Genomic DNA, 22398 nt, shown 5'->3' with positions numbered 1-22398 from the left:
TCATTTAATATAATGAATTAAAAAAATAATGATCTTTAAAACTTGACAATGTGCTGACAACTGTGTGTCTTCATAGAGTGAAATCATTGGATAAAATTAAATCTGGTTTTACTTTACCTACCTTTTGATGCCATCTGAAAAAAAAGATATCTGTTTGATCTGAAAAAGAGATGTCATCCAAGATCGAAGAAAACTAGATTCTTCACGGAACCACCTAAATTGATGATTAGGGAGAAGAGTTGAGAGAGATAGTGTTATCCGTAGATATCTTGTATTTATAGGTGAGAACATAGGGTATAGGATAAGTAATCAGGAAATTTTCTCCCATTATATATCATCTTAATCCAATTAGTTATATTATAACAATTATAAAGAATCACAAAATAATAGATAAACACGATAACCATTTGATGAATTGTTTATTTTCACCCATAATCCAAATGGAATAGCAGCTTCATTAAAACTAATGTTACATTTAAATTTTGTCGATTCAACTCAAAATTCTCACGCCACACGCCTCACTACTCCCTCCCCGTCCCCTATTCTCTCATTAAGGCCAACTGATTCCCTTCCCCCTAATCGAATCAACTCGATATGAAATAAGAGATGGGGGAAGAAGATTAAGGAGAGAAGCTGAAGCGCCCCATCTCCTCCAGCTTCTTGCATTCCCCCACCGCCGGCCGATCTCCTCGCAAACCCTCGCCCCGAATTCGATCGAAACGGCCCCGAAACACTACGCTTCCCAAATGCCGATGCTGCTGGCCACCGATTTCTCGTGTGAATGCAAGAGCTGATCGGCCGTGTGGGGATTCCTCCATCCCGAGTCGGTTTGCTCGCGATGAGCCGCAGGGTGCGGCGGCGGACCTCCCAATCCAGAGATAAGGAGAAGGTCGCCGTGTCGCCGCCCTACGCTGAGGCTCCCGACCACTGCGAGATCCCGCGGCCCGGCGGCTGCTGCTGCGGCGGCGGCGGTGGAGCGGCGGGCGTGGACTGGACCGCTCTCCCCGACGATACGGTGGTACAGATCTTCTCCCGCCTCAATTACCGCGACCGAGCGAGCCTCGCCTCCACCTGCCGCTCCTGGCGCCGCCTCGGCTCCTCCCCTTCCCTGTGGACGTCGCTCGACCTCCGCGCCCACCGCTGCGACCCCGACATCGCGGCCGGCCTCGCGGGGCGGTGCGCTCACCTCCGCCGGCTCCGCTTCCACGGATCCTCCTCTGCCTCTGCACTCATCTACCTCCAGGCGCGCGGCCTCCGGGAGATTGCCGGAGACTGCTGCCGCGAGATCACCGACGCCACCCTCTCCGTGCTTGCCGCGCGCCATGAGGCCCTCGAGAGCCTTCAGATCGGCCCGGACCCCTGCATGAGGATCACCAGCGATGCAGTCCGCCATATAGCCATGTGCTGCACGAGGCTGAGGCGGCTGCGCCTCTCTGGTATACGGGAAGTCCATGGCGAGGCCATTAACGCCCTTGCGAAGCACTGTCCGCAATTGGCGGAGCTTGCGTTCTTGGACTGTGGCTTAATCGATGAGGGTGCACTTGAGAAGGTGGTGTCACTGAGATTCTTGTCGGTGGCTGGCTCGAGGAATTTGAAGTGGTCTACGGCATCCCTCTCATGGAGCAATCTCCCAAGCTTGGTTGCTATGGACGTCTCAAGGACGGATGTGTCTGCTAGTGCTGTCTTGAAACTTCTCTTGACGTCAAAGACTTTGAAGGTACTTTGCGCTCTCAACTGTACAGTATTCGAGGAGGAATGGAGCTATAATTCTACAGCATGCAGAAAAACTAAGGGAAAGCTGCTCCTTGCCCAATTCTCCAACGTGTTCAGTGGGGTTGCTTCTTTCTTCAAAGGATATGGATATGTTGTTAGAGAACAGAGTATTTTTGCAGAATGGAGAAGCTTGCTGAATGAGGATAAGAACCTGAGTGATATCATGAGCTGGCTGGAGTGGATACTCTCACACTCTCTTCTTCGAGTGGCAGAGAGTAATCCAAATGGAATGGATGGATTTTGGTTGAGACAAGGGGCTGCTCTTTTGCTGAGCTTAGTCAAAAGTTTTCAGGAGGATGTACAGGAAAGAGCAGCAACTGGGCTGGCCATATTTGTAGTGACTGATGACGAGAATGCAACAGTGGAACCAGCAAGAGCAGAAGCGGTTTTGCAAAATGATGGAATCCCCTTGCTTCTGGAACTTGCAAGGTCTTCTCAGGAGGGTGTGCAGTCTGAAGCTGCAAAGGTTGAGCGTCTACATCTTTGATTGGATTTCTGATGTGATTTTGTTAGGTTTATTGAAAGATATTTTGTATGTGCAGGCCATTGCAAACTTGTCAGTGAATTCCAAAGTTGCAAAAGCAGTTGCTGATGAAGGGGGCATACGTATCCTAGCTAATCTCGCAAGGTCCTCAAACAGAGTGGTTGCTGAAGAAGCTGCTGGAGGGCTTTGGAACCTGTCTGTGGGAGAAGAGCACAAGGTGTGCCTTATGCTGGATATATGTGACCTGCCTTTGTTATTTGCCTCAGTAATCCTGTTGGCTTTTGTTTCAGGCAGCCATTGCTGATGCTGGTGGGGTAAAAGCTCTGGTGAATCTTATCTTCAAATGGACATCTGGAGTTGATGGAGTTCTTGTATGCCCCATTAAAGAACGGTTCATGCATAATATAAGAATTTTTTTGAATGTACTTGTTTTATCATTTATGTTTAAGCAGGAACGAGCTGCTGGTGCACTTGCAAATCTGGCTGCTGATGACAAGTGCAGTGTTGAGATTGCGATGGCCGGTGGTGTCCGTGCACTTGTTACACTCGCTAGGACATGCAAGGTTGAGGGAGTGCAAGAACAGGTCTGAAATTTTTCTAGTTTTATCTTGCTATTCTTTGTTTCTTTTTCAGTGATTCCTGGAGCATGTTTTTTTAATGATGTATTACTATGAATAGCTTTAATGCATCAAAGCATGAAACTTGGGTTGTTTCAATCTTTTTAATACAGATGTAATCATTGTAGTCATTCAGCTTGTCCATCGACATAACAAAGAACATATTCTTGTATGGAGATTATTATTATTATTTTTTTGGTAAGTTTCTTGTATGGAGATTTGCTTGGGAGACCTATAAATGTTGGAGTTAGAAGATGTGAAATAATACATTAGTGGTATGAGAGGTAGAGGGAGACATAGAAAACTTTATTGGAAACTATAATAAAGATTTAAATACTCTTATTCAACTAAAATTGTAATTTTTTACATAACTCAATGGTAGCAAAAGATCTAGGTAGCTGGCCCTAAATAGTTGGGACTTTATGCCTTTGTTATTGTTGCACAAATGCTTGCTTAAGGATGATAGTATTAGTTTATACTTTCTATACATTGTAGTGTTGTTTATTAAAATGGCTTACTTCTTGATGCTAAATTCATTTTGGTTGTATGTAGTTTAATCATATCTAATTAGATAAAATTGGATTCTACTTGTTGGGTGGTTCAAATGTTATGGCAATTCTGGAGATTGAATCATTACCTCTTGTTAAGCTAATGCTTGAATATGCATTCCCAAAAGACACTCGAGTCCCATGATTAACCAAATTATTCCACTTTTTGTCACTGTTTTTCTATGTAATAGTAGAGGGGAAAATTTGCATTTCTTCCTTGCAAACAATTCTTGCTTGATATCATAGTCTTCAGATGCATCTAATTTAAAAGACTTAACTCTGATCTGATGGTAGCAACATTTTTGCCAAATCCCTTGATAATAGATTTCGACAACTATGTTAATACTGCTACGGGTGGAAACTTGCTATATATATATTTTCTGCCCCTACTATTTGGTGCTCTGTTGCTAACATAAAATGATCATTCGATTGGTTCTTGTACTTTCTTGATATGTCTGTATGTTGTTCTTTAAGGAGTTTCTAGAAAGAGAAGAAACTGTAGGTACTGAAACATTTGATAGTTTTTTCCACACCCAAAGACTGTCTCCTAGCACCTGTAATGGAGTACAGTTTGGGATTTATTTTTCTTCAATTGCATAAATATGCCTTTTGAAGTTGGCAATTCTGTGGTCAAGATGGCTTGTAAATAGTATGCTTTCCGGTTTTCTTCTACTTGTCCGATTATCACTTAAATGCATGAAACCTTTTTCTTTGGATATACATTTAATATAGTGTTCTACAATCTGATTGGATGATTACCTGAGTTCATCTGTTGGTTGCATATGGATACAGCTTGACCAAGAAAAAAGGATTATAGAGGGACTTCTATCTTGTTAGTGAGTATGTTGGGCATGGCAGGGGGTGGTGCTGGAGGAAGGGTGTGAGAGGAGGGACAGTATAAGGATCGTATGATGGAACAAGTAAATGAGATACAAGGGAAGAGCTGGAAACTGGTTGAAGAGGCTGTGGGAGAGAGTTAATGGTGCGCTACAATGTAGATCTTGATGCTTGACAATGTTGGACGGAGGAAAACTCTTAGAAAAGACTTCTCTTGCCTTTTGCGACAATTTTGTTTTTGAACACTATATTTTTGAAAATTAAGTTTTCAACTTCTCCTAATTGAAAATGATGTTCTTTTCCCTGGTATCAGAATAATCATATTTGATCTTTTGGAAAGACCCATGGAGTAGTATGTTACCTTTTAGTAAAGGAAGATTCATGTAGGAATATTGCAAATATGTTGGGTGTGAAATGAAATTTTACCTCTTTTATTTTCTTGTGGTGATGGGGGTTAGTTAGGATGGGGAAAAACATTCAGTTGATATGTTTATATGTACAACATGTATACATGTACATGGGGTGAGATAAAAGTGAGAACTTAATGCACGAGATCAGTGTTAAGTGATTGTTTATGATTATTTGCTAGTGAAAATAGTGGTTGGATATAAAACTGAGCAATTCAAAGAAAAAAAAGAATGTAGATTGGGCTCAATTTTAGAGATATCAATAATTTCTGAAGTCATTGGACCAGTTCCTTGAAATATTTCACTGAACAATCCAAGTGCTCAACCATTAGGTTCTTTGGTGATGCGGTGAAATTAGCAAAAGTAAGTTTTAGCCGGCTTTATATTTTTTCTTTCAGAATAATATTCCGGACTTTGGTACCATTTCTGGTGGTTGTTTATGTTTAGGATAATGGGAAGAAGGTTGATTTATTTTTAATTAATCGAGCTTTATGTGGTGATCTGTTTCCAAATTTGAAGAGTCTTAAATACAAAATATTGTGAAGATCTGGGCATGGTTGGATGAATCTTAGAAGTTAGAACACTGTATTTGGTTGATTTGTTTTGTATTCATAGTTCATGTAGGAATTAACTATTTCTATGGAAGAAATTGTGACTGTGATAAGAATAAGGAGGATATAACTGCTTCATATTGATGAATACACTTGCTTTGAGTGAACATTTGCATTTATTGCCTTCTTTTCTCATGTTTTTTATTTACTACTGTTTACCTTGTTTCTTTATCATATTCTAACTCTTCATCTTTAATCTCTAACACAATCTATCTTTTGGGTTATATTTATGCTGTTTTGTGTTACTTAGGCTATATATTACTTTTGATGTGGTTAAATATGGAAAATTTAATTGCTACAACTTTGTTAACTCTCATGTGACCATGTGTTCTGTTACCAGTATTACTTCCTTTCTATCTTCTTGGGATTTTTGGATTCTTAACTTTTTGACAATCCGGGCCGTTGGTCAGAACATTGGCTACTTGCTTTAAAGTTTAACCTGCTACTCATCGACATGTATTGTGAAACGGTGTGTAAATCAAAATGCATATGTTCAATGACAGATCTGATGGTCCTTTTTTTAGGCACATTTTAAGGGTTTGACCATTTGTTTCATTTGAGTCCATCCCCTTTGTTCAAAATCATGTTTTGCTTTCAAGTTTCAAGGTTTCTTCATTCAGGTGTTCTCCTCTCAGGCTGCTCGAGCATTAGCCAATTTGGCAGCTCATGGTGACAGCAATAGTAATAATGCTGCTGTTGGTCAAGAGGAGGGTGCACTTGAGGCACTAGTGCAATTGACTTTTTCTCAAAATGAAGGTGTAAGGTGATTGTTCCTTTGTATTTGTTTGCTCAGAAAGCATATTCATTTTTGTAAATTGTCATCTTATATCGTATTAACATATTTTCGGAGTTTAAATCTCTTTGCATGTGTAATAGATGACTTTATTTAAAGTTCATTTTTTCTTTTTCATTTTTTGCTTTTGGATATGAAATTAGCTTTTGCAATTCTTTTAAGTGTGAAGACCAACTTGTTGAGTTTCTTTTTGTTAGATGATTTTTTTTGTTTGTGTAATTGGCCTTTGTTAATACTAATATTTCATTTTCAAATTGTTTATGCAACTTGTGATAGATTTTTATCAATCACTCAGGCAAGAAGCTGCTGGCGCTTTATGGAACTTATCATTTGATGATAGAAATCGAGAAGCTATCGCTTTAGCTGGTGGAGTTGAAGCCTTGGTATATCTTTATGATCGTCGACTCCATTCCTTTTTCATATATGAGTATTGTTTTTTTTTTGTGTTTTCCTCTTCTAAATAATTTTTCAAGGGTCCTAGTGCTCTTTTTCTTGATACCTCAAGAAATTATATATAATGATAGTCAGGGTTAAGGATCAATAATTGCTTTTTGATTGATGAAATTTGCAATCTAATGACATTGTTGTTGACATTGCTCGATGGTGGGAAATTATCTATGTACTAGTCCTTGATAATTAGAAGCAACAACTTGGTAACGAAATTCTTTATTTTTTGCATCTGTAGATTTAAATATTTGCTAGTTGAGGTAATAGACAAAGGATGTTGTCCAGACATAGAGTGGTCCATTTTGTATCCAATGTTTCTAATCTTGTAGCATCTTTGGGTAGCAAAATTTGTGGAAAGGATGAACATTTTGTAGGCCATAGTATCATGCCTTGAAACGAGAGATGAGATGAGTAGTGATCCCCCATTCTTAGCCTAACACCCATTCAATCTCCCACCCCCTGCTTGAAATGCATTTTCGATGAGTTCAAACTTCAAAACTCGTTTTAGGGCATTGGCCATAGATCCACCTCACACCTTCCCTTGCTTCGTACCGAGGATGAGATTCATCATACAACGGTGTCAAAAGGAGATAGATACTCATGGCTGATAGAGCAGCTGAACTCAACAAATAAGCCTGACCTTGCGAGTAGTCTAACACAGAGCTTGCAATGATAGCTACTCTCTATCTTAAGACAGGGGGCATTGGGTGGATGGGATCTTCTGGCCAGGATCAAGAGAAGACCTCATTGCATTGCCTGGTTCTTTCACTTGAGGGAAAGCAAGGAGTAACTTGGACTAGAAAGCACCACTTGTCCGAAAACAACGATCGAATCAGGCATGCGATGGGTTATAACTATATCGGTAGCAGTGATTTCAATAGGCGCTCGGGCGAGGCGAGGTGAGGTCCGAGCGCCTCGCTTCATTTCCAGGCAGCGCGCTTCAAAGAGGCGTCGCTTGGGTGCTCGCTCGAGCCCAGGCGCCGAGCACTTTGGGCGAGCACCTGGGTTAAACCAGGTGACCGAACCAGCGTTTTAGGTCTGGTTCGGTCTTCGGTGCTTTAGTTGGTTTAATCGAACCAACTAAAGCACCGATACCAACCTTCCTCTCGCGACTTCCCGACCCTAACTCTGCTCGCCGCTCCCGCTGCTGCTGCCGCTGCTCGTTGCTACCACTATCGTTGCCACTGTCGTCGCTCCCGCTGCTCGTTGCTACCGTTGCCACTGTCGCTACTCACCACTCCCGCTGCAGCTGCTCGCTGCTACCGCTACCACTGTCGTCGCTTCTACTCCCGCTGCTCGCTGCTACCACTACCATTGCCACTGTCGTCGCTCGCCGCTCCCGCTGTCGTTGCTCGCCGCTACTACTACCGCTGCCACTGTCGTCACTCGCCACTCCCACTGCCGTTGTCGTTGCTCGTTGCTACCGCTGCCGCTGCCACTGTCGTCGCTCGTCGCTCTTGCTACCGTTGGTCTTAGTCAATAGTCTCGATTTTCCTCTTACTCACACTCTTCTCACTTCGATAGTATACTGTTAACAGTATATTAACAGTATAATGCTAATTGTATACTAGTAATAATATTTTTATTTATTAGATTAATAATATATTATTTTGATTTTAATACTGTTATTTTTTATTTATTTGAAATTATTGTTATTGTTTTGAATTTTGAGACTTTTTGTTAATGTGATATTGTGATTTTGCAAGATTTTCTTAATTTAATATCATATTGTTATTTAAATAATTATATTTATTAATTATATTTTATATTTTTATATATTAGTGCCTCATTTCGTTCGAGCGAGCGCTTAGCGCCTCGGGCGTTTTTGGACCTTGGCGTCTTTTGGCGCCTAACGTTTTTTAAATCACTGATCGGTAGGAGTCAACTCCAACTTGATGGATTTGACTACAGGGGACTTAAAACGGAAGGGAAATGCATGATATCAAGCCCAACGGGTTTCTTAGCACAAGCGTTCCCTTCCCAAGCAAGGGGAGGTGTGAGGTGGAACTACAAGTAGGAACTCACTAATTCCCCAAGCCTATACTCGGTCTTCGTTCCCTTGGTCTATAACTCCTCTTTCCTTCTTGCTTCTATGTTTGAGGGCAATCACTCTTCCGGAGGCTGCTTGAGTCGGGAAATCACTTCCGGGCTATAGAGAAAACCTCTTCTTCTTGCTCCTGTATGAGGGAAGGCACTTGTACAAGGAGTGCCTTTCCAAGTCAGTTAGTGCATCATCCAAGAGAAATTATATACTCATGTTGTTATTATCTATAGCATAATAACAGTGCAAGAAAAAGAATATCAGATTAAGCTTATATGAAAAAGAATTAAAAAAATATGGAATTATTCTACTCAGGTCATCAAGTTACTTACCTTTAGTTTATGTTACAATGAAAACTCACAGGTAGCCAATAACCTTAAGTTGAGTTCTAAAACAAGAAAATGATGTTTTGGTCATTTCATTGCGTTATAAATAAAAAAAATCAATACAATGTTTTTTAAAAAGGTCTGAAATAAAAATTGTACAAATTAATTTAATTGATTTGTGGTTCCATTGACATATTTAATCGATTAACATTTCAATATATGTTAACAGTTTCTATAAAATAAATATAAAAGAATCCCAACAAAGTAGCATTGATATAATATAAAGAATACTCCAGAAAGAAGAAAAATAAATAATTCAAGAATGTATGAGGATCAAAATAATAATAATAAAATATATTAGCTTAATTGGAAGATTCACAAGATTTATTTTTTTGGGATTTTGAAATCTAGTTTATTGTTAAAGAATCTATCTAATGATCCAAGGCCAAGATGATCTTGGTGCATTCTCGGATTCTTGATGATTCGTATGTTGTATCAAATGGTTTCTAGTGTGTTTTGATTTCATTTGGCTCAGTTATAATGTTTTTTAATAGCGTTAGATTATTTTTGTTGAGGTGTTGAAAACAACTGTAATTGACTATATTATGTTTCTTTGGTTGGCGTTACTCGTAGATCATTATGATACCAAATTTTTAGGTTGCAGTTGGTTTGGTTGAAGTTGGAAGTCCATTTGGGTCGTTTACAGAATTTTTGTTGTGGTGGTCGAAATAGGTAAACTTTTGATGTTGTTGTTCCTAAACTGATATAAATACCTTTTTGAATCTTAGTATGATATGTCAAATAGTCTTTAGTGTGTTTTTATTTCATTTGACTCACAGTGTTTTAACATAGTATTATAGTGCCTTTGTTGAGGTGCTGAAAACATTGTAAAACTATTACAAAACAGTATAACTGACATTATATTATGTCTCTTTGATTGTCGTTGCTCGTACACCACCATAATGCCATGTTTTGAGGCTTGTGCTGAAATTACTGTAAAGCTATTGAAAAAGTGTAGGTGACATCATATTGTGCCTCTTTGGTTGTCGTTGCTCATAGACCATTATAATACCAAATTTTTAGGTTTGTAGATGATTTGGTTGAGGTTATTTATGGTGTTTTCAAATAAGCTTTGCAGTGTTTTTGTTGTGGTGACCCAAAACTGTAATATGCTAATTTTTTTTCCCCATTTGGGTAACTAAACTGCTCTGCAGACCATATGGATTGGACCATGCGACTTTGCAGACCAGTCCATCCACTTGGACGGTCCATAGGATGTCTCTGAGATTGGCTAGAAAAGTACCATTGGGGCTGGTTAGATGTATTTTTGGCATTCAAACAAGGGGCATCATTTGAAAAAAACATAAACAAGGACACTTTTTGGAAAAAAAACAAAAAGGGGCTTTTTTCTGGGAAATCACCCATATCTTTTTTCCCCAAAACTAGTCTTGCCTACCAACATAAATCTTTAACCCCGAAGGGCAAATAGATAGTAAGAATGAAATTTAGGTAATTCTTGATAAGTTTGAAATAATAATAACAAAATATCATTGTAAAAGAATTCATGATCAGTTGGATATTTTTTCTTAATCAAATCAGCTTAATTTAGGTGTATAGAAAAAGAACTAATTATTGACATAATTGAAACTCGAGTTGATTATGATTAAATGATTTGAACCAATAATTGATTGCTTAGCCATCTTTAATGAGTCAAACTGATCTGTAGGTCTAGCCAAGTGAGTTCTAATTGGCTCGATGCCATACATAGTCATAATGACAATATTGCTTCCCTAACCATTTTTCACCCTGTAGATGGATGGAGTGGCTCTGATGCAATATTTAGTTCATTATAATTCTGAAATTAATGATAATAAAATTTTTTCCTCAATTTTTTTTGATGTGTTTGCCTGTTGTTATAGTGTTATTTGGTAGAAAATGACAGCTCATTTTAAGCAGTAGAAGTTCATGTTGTAACTTCTATATACATTTAAGTTTTGCTTTGATGAATTATTTAGTTTGTTGATATTTTCTCTCTGGGAAATTGAATTTTTTACAATCTCCTGAAGACTGTAGAGATCAAGCATAGGCACTGAACCCATTTTTTACAAAGTATATTATAGAAGGCAAATATTCTAGGTACATTGGAGATCTTATTGATTAGTGCATTGTTGCACAATTGATGGGTCTTATGTTTGAATTCATGTGAGAACGAGTGCATTGTTGCACAATTGATATGTCTTAGATTCAAATTCATGTGAGAGCATAAAGTACACCATTTAATGTAATAAAAAAATTTCTTAGTTTTTTAAAAAGGTACATGGATTTTTAGCTTAAGTGGTGAAGGCGGATTTTGATCGCAGAATCTTGTGATGACCTGACAAAGACTTTTACCAGCAAGCTATTCAGTACCTTCGAGATACATGGATCTTGAGAAATGAAATATGACAATAGTGTTGGCTGATAGCAGTGGATACAAGAAAAATCAGCTTCCATTCTAGTATGTTACCTTTCACTTTGTTTACAATAATTCTTTTCCTGCCTAAGGATTGCCTTTTCCGTTGCATGGATGTATTGCAATGGAATTGTACTGTGCTAGTTGGCACACCTGTGTATTGACTGGCATGTCTAAATTTAGTCTAGCAATATGTCAGCACCTTGGCACAGCTTGACATGGTATGTGCCAGCTGAGATAAGCCTAATGACAAAATAGTCTGTGTTTCTGTAATACTTTAGCAAAACTATCTAGTGAATTTTTTAGTCTTCACTAATTGAACTCATCCATTGCAAGAGGCTTTTATCTTCAGTCTTAATTGTGTCCTTTTGTTTTCTAGATTTATCACTTAACGGACTCAGTTATGATGTGTCATACTAATCATTTCTATCTATATATTGAATTGCTTGTTCTTATTACTGGTCAATACTTAGTTTCTTTCTTAAGCTTAAGATTCAAGTTATTAACACAATGCTTAGTTCTTCTTGGTGGTTTTAAATTGTCTGCCCAATTTATATAGCTTCACTTCTTCTCAGTATCTCTTATACTTTATCTTCATACTGATTGGATTCTATGTTGTTTTTTTAAATACACAAACCTAATGTGGGATTTGGATAAGGTCAATGTTCATTTAGAGAGGTTATTTTCGTAACTCAAACCATGATCGATATTCTATATTGTCTTTTCAGTAGATAAAATTTCACATTGTTAGTTCAATATATTTTTTCGTTTAATTTTACAGGTAGCTCTTGCACATGCATGTGCAAATGCTTCTCAAGGACTTCAGGAAAGGGCTGCTGGAGCTTTGTGGGGCTTGTCAGTCTCGGAAGCTAATAGGTAATATCACTTGTAGTTAAGATGCTAGTGATATGATTTGTTGATCCTGCACTTGTTGATATATGATGTGGTATCCAAGGATCACCATTTCTGGAACGGATATGGTCGGACTGGTACATATGGGTCAGTGTACCATGTGTTGATACACTGATATGTACTGGTGTTTCAAACAGAAAGAAAAGGAAGGAGAAGAGGAAGGGGTGGTGGAGGAAGAGGAGAAAGGAGGAAGAAGGAAGAAGGAGAAAAGAAGAGGAAATGGAGAAGGAGGAGGAAGTTGAGAAGTTGTGTGCGGCAGAGGTGTTACAAGGTCATGGTGGAGGTGTGTGGCTGTGCATGGCAAAGGCGGTGTGTGGCGACCATGTGGCATACTAGAGAAGTGATCAAGGTTATCACACGAACTGTTGTTTCCTTTCTATATGGGCAGGCTGGACCGCTTGAAATGGAGGCAGTCCTGGTACTGGTTCATAACTGGACTGGTACTTACTGCCCTTTTTGTATTAGTCCGGGTTAAACGCCATTCATTGGTGGTACCTGCAAATCATGTTCTGTAATAAAGTTATAATAATATTAGAGATCAGTTACTCATATATTGTCTAATGCATTTCTTGAGATGATGAGCAATGACTAAAAGTAGTCAATAAACTCCTCATGCCTATGGATATTTTACTTGAGGTAAGTCTAGTGTTTAAGAGGAGATAGTGATCTCTACAACAGCATTCACTCATTTGGAAGGAGATTGCTGAAAACTACCATGTCTTCTAAAATGGTGAGCTGGATGTATTTCTCAATCTTTCTAATCTATTATACTTTTTGGTCCAAATTATAGTTAAGTCGGATAAGAACACCTTTGATGGTGTGGACTGGAGAGCAAACTTCTTGGCTTGTTATTTTTGATCCACGATATCTTGTAATTGTGTGAACTATGTCATTAGTGGGTGTGAATTTTCTACAAAATTATGATCAAAAGGTAGAAGCACTTGCAAGGTAATTACTAAAGTTTGTTGTCTTCAATTCATGGATAGAAGAAACGTAATTCTCAGGACTCATGCAAGGGTAATGGAAATTTGAACTGGAAATAGATACTCCACATAAGTATTTTCTGTCAGGTTTTAAAATAAGCATTTGGGCACCCTATGTCAACTTGTGTTGCTTTGATTTTTCTGAAATTAAGAATTGGTTCATAAGTCAAGTTGCCTGAACTTACGCAGGTGATGATCAAGTTTTTAAATTGAGGATGAGGTCTTGTTAGGGTATATGTAGTATAAACAAGTCAAATTGAGGATACTTTTGTTGGTTTTAGCTAATTTTTTCTGTTATAGGTTTAATTTTGTCAAGTTTGACTAGCTTGTGATCTTTAGGTTGGGTTAAGATTGAAAAGAATTTGGGTTTTAGAGCTAGCAGCTAACTGGTTTTGATTGCATTATGCAATGCAATTTATATGATCTTAAGTTAGACTTATGAAGCCATGTTACTGCATGCCACTTGTGAATCTTTTTTTTTGAGTTTGTAAAAGTTGAAGTCAAGTTTCTGTACTGGGTGTTCTTTTTGGATTTCAGTTTCAATTCACTTAAGTACCAAACACCAAAAGTACACCCACTTAAGCTAAAGTCCACTTCTGCCACTCGTTTGCGTGAAACTAAATGACATAGTATACAAACACAAAAATGCCATTTTCCAGCCAAAGTCCACTGAAGACATCTTAGCTTTTTCACATGGTGCATGCTGCCATGTACCATGAATTCCTCTGTGCCTTGGTTGTATCTGGTATGTGCTCTAGTTTCATCTGCAGCATGGCAGGGTCACAATTCTTGCTTCTTGTGGGATGCTACTCAGGGTTGAGAGGGCTATCATTACCTTAATAATAAACATCATCTGCAACTGGATTTGAGAAAAGGAAGGCCGTGTAACTTTTTGAAGCAACATATATTTATATAATATTGGTATGCCACAGTAAGTGGTTTCATCAAATTCCTATTTTTTGTTTCTCATCTCAAGGTGTTTTCTTATTTAAAGATAATAATATGCGATATGCTCTAAAAGTTCTTATACCTGCTCTGGGAAGAGCTTGGACCATAATGTGGCCCAGGGATTGGGCTTGAGTCAGAGCCAATTAATAAACAGACTGGATTGTTCGGTTCGGTTCATTAGACCTTATCTATTCTGAAAGATTCATTTCTGATAGTCGCTGAATCCTGATTGTAACTTTAATTGTTTCTTTTTCCAGCTTTAATTTTTTCTGTTGTTTCTTCTATTAATGTATTTCTTTATGGTATCTAGCATCGCAATTGGACGAGAAGGTGGTGTTGCACCATTAATCGCATTGGCACGCTCAGATGCTGAAGTAAGTTGTGTTATATCTCTGGAAACGTTCAATTAATTTTTTTTGGATCTATCCATGGATGCTGTACTTCATTTGATTTGAAACTTTGAAGTATTATGCTGAATTGGATATTTTGATAAATTAGACCTGAAGGTGCCAAATTGGAATAATTGTTGAAGTCTATTAAAAAGTAATGATTTTTCAGATTGGAAATCTTTTATGAGGTTGTAACTATTTCGGATTTCTTTAGCTGTTGGTTGAAGCCATCATGCCTAAATTGTTGAACAAGATAGTTGTTGTTATTGCAATACTTGATATCTGCCATCCTGGCACTTTGACCTCGTGACAAGTTTGTTGCTGCTATAAGTTGTGAGGCTGAAATGAGAATGTATGCTGTCAGAAAAGCTGAAAACAATGCTATATGAATTAAATTGACATTTAAAATTACCATATATTCTGGGAGGCATGCAATGCTGGATTTTCAGATACTAAATTTCTGGTAATTAACCATATATAGTTATTACTATTGTCTTTAATTAGGTCTTTCCTTGCACTTCATGCTTTCATATGTACAAGATGATAAGTCGGTATCAAAGTTGAAAGGTTGATTTTTATAGCTAGTGAAGAGTGCTTAACTATCAACATGAGATTCCATTGTAATGCATGTGATAATTTTTGTTCTATCCCTTGGAAGAAAAGCTAATTTTAACTAAGAAGATCAAAGCTGCTAACAAGTTCATTTAGCATAATATATATGGACTTTCAGTAGGCCACAATATTGAATTAAATGAATTGATACAATGAATGTGCTGTTGCATGTGTACATAAAAAGTTAAAAGTCAACTTTAGTGCATAACTAAAATCCTGATTATATACAGAGTTATGTAGATAAACTCTTCTTCAAAGTTTGGTAGTATATATGCATTTAAATGATGGAAAAATCTAAAAACATTGTAGTCTGAGATTTTAAGCATAAAAAAGGTGATATATTTTGTTAGTAATTTTCATGATACCACACATCAGACATTGTTATGCGGATTTTCCAATGCCAAAAATGTAATTTGAAAAGCATCTGTCCTTAAGTAACAAGGTTCTATCATAAAAATTGAAAAATGAAAAAAATGATGGAAAAGGTATCATATTTCATCTCGTATTCTCTTTGTTATTGAAATGGACTATTGAACATAATTATTTGAAAATTATTTCTTAGCAATAAGTAGCGTTGGCCAAAGAACTAGAAATTATTACTGTCTTATACAATAATAGTTATGCAATAAGAACATAACTATTATTACTATCTTAGAAATTTATTTTAAATATTATTTAACCTTTAAATAATTCTAGCATTGAGAATCATCAAGAATTAGAAATTATTGTGTCTGAGTACTTCATACTTTCTTTGTGTACAGGATGTTCATGAGACTGCCGCTGGGGCTCTCTGGAATCTTGCTTTTAATTCTGGTAATGCTCTCCGAATAATTGAAGAAGGGGGAGTTCCAGCTCTTGTACATCTTTGTTCATCATCTGGATCAAAAATGGCTCGTTTTATGGCTGCATTGGCACTTGCTTACATGTTTGATGGAAGGTACTAATTGAAATATTCCTTCTTGGTCATCTATGATGTTTTAATCTTCAAAGATTAAGCCATTTATGTTGATTTACCATATCGACATAGTTGTCACAAGATTTCCTATTTACTAAGGGGATAAGCACTTAAAGTTTCTTTTTGCTGCTTAGCCTTGCAGGTGTTAAAGAATTACGATTCTAATTTTCATGGAAGCACATAATGATATATTTAAATATGTAGTTTATAAATATGCATATGTATAAGAATTCATGTGCTGATTTGACTTCGAAAAGGCAGAAAATTGAGTCGAACTCAATGTTTCTTCAGGATAGATTTATTAGATGGTCCTATTCCTATGTATGCATATATCTGCTGAAATGAAAGGATGGTTTGTGACCTCTTAAATTATGCATGTTTCAACTAGGTGTACGGGGGAAAGAAAAGAGAAAAAAAACTTTTTTTGTTGGTTATGGCTCCTTTATATCTTTTTTCTTTGATCTACTGAATTTCCATCTTGGTGGAGCTATAGTAACTTTTATTTTGCCCTGTTAATTTTTCTGTTATTGTACCCACCGTTCTTGTCTTGTTTTTTCAAACTTTAGTTGTGTTCACAGAATGGATGAAGTTGCACTAGTTGGCTCTTCATTAGAAGGTCGTTGGAAGAGTGTTAACTTTGATGGGGCTAGAAGGATGGCATTGAAGCATATAGAAGCTTTCGTGTTGACCTTTTCAGATCCACAAGTTTTCTCGATGGCTGCCTCATCCTCAGCTCCTGCAGCCTTGGCACAGGTAGCGGATGCAGCTCGTATACAAGAAGCAGGTCATTTGAGATGCAGGTTTGCATTTGTATTCTGTAGTTACTAAATTATAATTTTCAGCGTAGGACGGATGAAAATTTAAATTTAACACTGGTTTACAGAATTGTGAAATTTGGTGGTGCTGAAGCTATGAATCTTTTCTTTTTACTGTAAGCACTATGGTTGCTTCAGCTGTTACATACTGCAGCAAGAGGGTGCTGATACCTGGAACTCGGGTATTAATACACATTTAGGCACTTACTATGATTATTAGTTGATTACTATTCATTCCAAGCCTATTCACTGGCTCGGATATTTATCCAAATTTGTCTTTTTTATATTTAGAGGAGTTTGAGGTTTTGCCTTCCCCAACTCTGACAATTCATCTCCCTCTTCTGATAAGCACTATGGTACCTCTGGGTTCCTGAGGCAGGTGCTGCATTACTTGCGGATGTTGGACGGGAAGCTAGAGGAGCACAGAGAGTGCTGGAAGAGAAGTGGTCTGTTCTAACAAGAGTTCCGGGTTGGGAGATACTTCCTATTAATGCTGCCAGTGCCCCACTTCACACCAAGTGTTGACAGGGGACATCATCATGTTTTGGTGAATGACCAGCACTGCTGGTGTCAGCAGGAACAATAACTAGATAAGCGCATGATGTTTGTTGAAGTTTGTACCTAGTTTTGTGAAATTTAAATGTCTAAAGCAAATACAGTTGCTCTTGGTTGCTTGAACCTAAAATGTTTGACTAAGTTTGAGGCCTTTCCTCTAACCCAAGTTAGGTCTTTGAAGCAACTAGGCATGCCTAAACTGATTAGATAAATAGTTCAGATGTAAAACTTTTGTACCTTGCATGGCTTGTGTGATTCACAAAATCTGTCCAAAAATTTTAAGCTGTTATGTTGTTTTGCAATGACATTCTTGAATTTATTTGCATTGTTTCTGTCCACTTAAGGTGTGACCCTTTCTATGCGTTCTATGTTCATTCTGCTGATATAGTTTACAAGAAAAAAGAATCTTATTTACCTTGGTTTGTATTATTTTTTAATCTTCTTTCCAGTGCTGCTGAGATTGGGAGATATGTTGCCATGCTACGGAATCCTTCATCTGTCCTTCGTGCCTGTGCTGCTTTTGCTCTTCTTCAGGTAATGCACGATCATTATTTGTATTATTCTGTAAAGTGTCTTTTGTTTCTGATGGTGGATACACATTTGGGATTTTGGATTCTTGCTAACCCTCTCTCCCTCGCCGTCATCATCCTCTTCTGTCTTCTTTTAGAGATGCAACTCATGTTGATTAATTATGGTGTTAATCATCTCAAGCTCTCAAAATCTTTCACCTGACCTGTTGTAGAACTCTAGCCTCTTAGCTGAATCAAACAGGTTACCTTCATTGAGCTAGTAATTTTGAGAAAAATAGAAGGATGCTTTTACCATGAAGAGGTGGGAACTAGTTGGAAGACAGTCTTCTTATAATTTAATATTTTATAGGGAATAAATGCTATGAATGTTTAGAGAGAATATATGGAAGAAGACCACACCACAATAATTTTTGGAGGGATAGATTGCTTGGATGACATATTATCTGTTAGTGCCAACCCTTGTCTAGGTGGAAACCCAGAATGGCACCCTTCACCCTCTGCCCCATCTCCCCCTCATACCGCCGCCACCCCCAAGGTTTTGCCTTGGTATTTCAACCTGAGCTCCACCTCTTGGTGGAAAACTGAATTGCCTCTGCTTTTGCCAAGGTTTTGCCTTGGTGGAAAACTGAATTGTCTCTGCTTCTGCCAACCCCATCCTAACATTATGCTATGATTGATTAATAAGTGGTTCATGTCTTGGTGGAAAACTGAATTGTCTCTGCTTTTGCCAAGGTTATCTAAAATTATGCTGGGATTGATTACAACAAATTCTTGACCATGAATTCATGATGCTAGCAAGGCCGGTTCCCAATGTGGCACCAACCTGGAGATGGCCCTAAGTGCTCGACATGCTGGCCATGGCTACCAAGAGGCAGGATTGTCCATGGTCATACTTGTTAACATTGCCTCACGTTGCAGCCTTACTGTATCACCAGAGAATAATTAGTGTAAACGGTTAAAATGATGTGACAGTTTAGGATAAAGTATTAGATTGTTTAGTTCATTGACAAGAGAAGAATAAATGAAAGGAAGAGGAAGCATAGAAGAGGATAAGCAGGGTCAATACCCAAGAAAGAAATGTCATCCTATCAAATTGTTTCATGCAAGATTGAAATCATTTGTTAATATGCCTCCCTCTGCATATGTGGATTCGTTAAATAAATGACCTTTATCAAGGAATTTCCTGGCTTTTTAAAACCAGGCTTAAGTGATGCTCATCCAAAAATAAATAAATAATTAAATAACTTCCAACTTAAAACTCATATTTGGCTTAGACTCAACTGACTACAAAATTATACCTGCAATAGTCTATTATGTAATTCATGATATGCTTGTGTTATTCCTTGATACTTGTAATAAGGTTAAAGAGTTCTTTGGTCAACTCTACTTATTGCTAAGAAATCATTTTCAAATAATAGTTATGCTCTTAGTGCATCATTAAGAAGTTCCACAGTTTTTACATGCTTTCACATTCTTAACCTGCAGTGAGATTCTAATGTCATATTTTGACAAAATCATTTTTGTTTATAAAATCTTTTCTGTAATTTATATTATATCCAGAAGCTAGAACTGGGAAAAACTATGTATGCTGCAGTTTAAATTGATCTTATCTATTTAATTGTCATCCAAGGGACTTTTGAGCACATTAAGTTTGTTTGACAATGATGGATATTGTCTTGGAAGTTCTCTCTAAAGCTTGTTGGGTTCAACCAAGTCTTCATGGTTCTTCTCCTTTTGTAACAATTCTTTGTTGCTATATCCTCGAAATGCAGTTCACTATTCCTGGAGGTTGGCATGCAGCACACCATGCCAGCCTTTTGCAGAAAGCTGGAGCAGCACGTGTCCTTCGTGCCGCTGCTGCGGCTACCACTGCTCCCATTGAAGCCAAAATATGTGCAAGGATAGTTCTCAGGAATCTTGAACACCACCAACTAGAAGCATCAACATAAGTCAGACAAACAGGTAGGTTTCATTGTATAGGTAGATCAAAAAGTTCCAACTTGTATCAGCATGAAATGAGGCATGCACATGAGTTCTATTTCACTCAAATGCAGAGTTCTTAATCATAAAGCTTTCCTTTCTCCAGGGGAGGGAGAGTTCGGATTTCCTTCCTTCGCTGGTTCATATACTTAACAATAAGACCCAAATGGGGCTTGTGTTAATTAGGCATTTGTAAGTTTGCATGGTTTGTCAGCCACATTAGTGCTTGGGTGTATTTTTTTGTTAGTTTTTTTGGCATGTACAAGAGGTGATAGTGGCTAAAAGAAACTAGTCTCAAGTTTTGCACTTCATTCATTTAGACACTATGTTTGATGCCTGTTCCAGGCTAAACGAGGCAGATTAATAACAAGTGTTTCGGCCTTCTCATGAAACTTTAGTGCTAGTGATATATGGATCGATATCATTGTGTTTGTTGTTGACAGAAAATTTGCATGTTCAATAACCCACTGATTCATGTGATGTGAGGTTTTCTTTCTTTTTTTTTGGATTTACAAGATGCTACAGATCAACTGATGCTGGCTTATTATCTTCTCTAAGACTTTTGGTTCATTCAGAGATGAAGAGAAAACCCCTAATTCTTGCCCTGCTTGTCCTTCCCTCAGCTTTGCAACTTGTGCTTGCGACCGTAGTTGCTTAGTTTTCTTTGTGTCAAGTTCTTTCAACTGATTTGATGAATTAACTTGCATAAAAATTTAGGAAAGAATCAGTAGTCATGATATATGAAAAAAAGGAAAATGTTATGTTGGACAAACTCCAATCCCCATTAGAGATGAGAGAATAGCATTGCTAATTCCGAGCTGAAAGTAGTTTGATATTTCTTTTTTCATTTCATGCTATATTTGCAAGTTTTTTTTTTAATATATATTTCCAATTCTCCTGCCTAAATTAAGCTCGAGTAATTTCTCAGGAAATGTGTTTATGTTTTTGGTTTTCCGATAGAACCTCTACTCATCATTCGATTATCTTGTCGATTAATCCTTTGACATAGCAACTCATTGACTAGTAATTGAACTTCACAACTGATGTTTATCTTTTTAGCTCATCCTTTAGTTAAAATGTTTTTTTTGTATCACTTATATAAAAATATATATTTAATAGAAGGTTAATTTCTTAGACTAATCAATTGATTTTCTCGTGATGATATGAGATTCATTAATAACTACTACCTCTCATTGGAAACTAAAATGGAAACTTTAAAGTTCATAAACTAAACTACATTAGATTCCATCAATTGTGTTTTATGCAATAATGGAAACTAAATTTCACATCTAATAATCATAGGAGCAAAGCAGAAAGTATGGTTCATCTTTGAACATAGATGGAATAACAATAAAACTCCAAGAAAACAAATGATAATTAGGATCAAGTTAATTTTGCAGGGAATTGTGTAATTACAGATGCAAGTACAGAAACTAATAAAGATAAAGAAGACAACAACTCGATGGCGACGGCGACGGCGACGGCGACGGGGGATGTCGAGATCCATACCCCACGACACATCAAGTCGTCATTCTGCGTTTACCATCGCATCAATGTTTGTTTCCGAGGGATTCCTAAGCATTCAAGTACTAACCATCGAGAAGGTGCCAATCTCGCACAGCAGCCAGCATCTACTTTTCTCTCTACAACACTAACACATATCTGGCTTTCCTTTTCTCCAGCTGTATGATTAACCTGATTGAACATAGAAATGAAAAAGGTGGATTTGATGCACCAGACTTACCAAAATCATAAACGAGCAATCTTATATAAGAAAATTAACATATTTGAGGGAGGAATTGAAAGCTGTGGTCCTCGAGATGGTGAAAGACCGGAGGAGGAGGAGGTAGGTGCACAATAAAGCCTTCAATTCCAACCCAATAATGCTGCTGATCTGTTCTTCCCTCGCCGTAAGAAGAAGATGGATAGCATCAGGTTTTGTTGCTTCGAAGTTGCTAGCATTATGTTGTGGCGTGGCCCCCCGATGTATTGCTTGCTTGCAAGATTGTAGTTGGAGATGCTTGGTAGCCACAGGTTTTAGGGAGGCAACTAAGAAGCATACAATGATGAATGTATTTAATTCATGAGGAAATCCATGCCAATCATAATAACACTAAAGAGAAAATAAAATGAGCTTTCTTTGATAAAGAACATTGATAAGATCAAACATACTTGTCAATTTGATCGATTTAATTTGGTTATTTTTTAGTACTCACATGTCTATATCTTATGTCTCTTACCGGACGAAAGATTTCTATATCCTATATTTTACTTCTGATAGAAGATTACATCGACACTTATCTAGTAAAATTTATATAATAATCAAGTTAGTATACATTCATAAACGTCTAAACGCTCGTAAATATTGGTTCATGAAAAAGCC

The 22398-nt window shown here is 37.5% G+C and overlaps 1 protein-coding gene across 6 annotated transcripts; it reads left to right on the top strand.

Moving 5' to 3' along the window:
• The first annotated feature begins 510 nt into the window (after positions 1–510).
• On the top strand, positions 511–20407 carry LOC135582323 (protein ARABIDILLO 1-like). Of its 6 annotated transcripts, none has more exons than XM_065116447.1 (13): positions 511–2239; positions 2316–2474; positions 2548–2628; positions 2710–2841; positions 5898–6040; positions 6366–6453; positions 12118–12212; positions 14490–14553; positions 15942–16117; positions 16714–16935; positions 17955–18039; positions 19808–19997; positions 20122–20407. In XM_065116447.1, exons 1-12 carry the CDS (start codon positions 782–784, stop codon positions 19982–19984), a joined length of 2880 nt encoding a protein of 959 aa, XP_064972519.1. In that variant the 5' UTR covers positions 511–781; the 3' UTR covers positions 19985–19997; positions 20122–20407. The 6 variants fall into 6 exon arrangements, 5 of the variants coding, with proteins under 5 accessions (XP_064972519.1, XP_064972518.1, XP_064972521.1 ...); XM_065116446.1 differs by having other exon boundaries at positions 20090–20407; XR_010488505.1 differs by lacking the exons at positions 17955–18039; positions 19808–19997; positions 20122–20407 and adding exons at positions 17019–17132; positions 17330–17922.
• Positions 20408–22398: the final 1991 nt, after the last annotated feature.

This window comes from Musa acuminata, chromosome BXJ2-7, assembly GCF_036884655.1.
Source record: "Musa acuminata AAA Group cultivar baxijiao chromosome BXJ2-7, Cavendish_Baxijiao_AAA, whole genome shotgun sequence".
NCBI lineage: Eukaryota > Viridiplantae > Streptophyta > Magnoliopsida > Zingiberales > Musaceae > Musa > Musa acuminata.
Note: the sequence above shows the minus strand (reverse complement) of the source record. Positions and strands in the feature narration are given on the sequence as shown.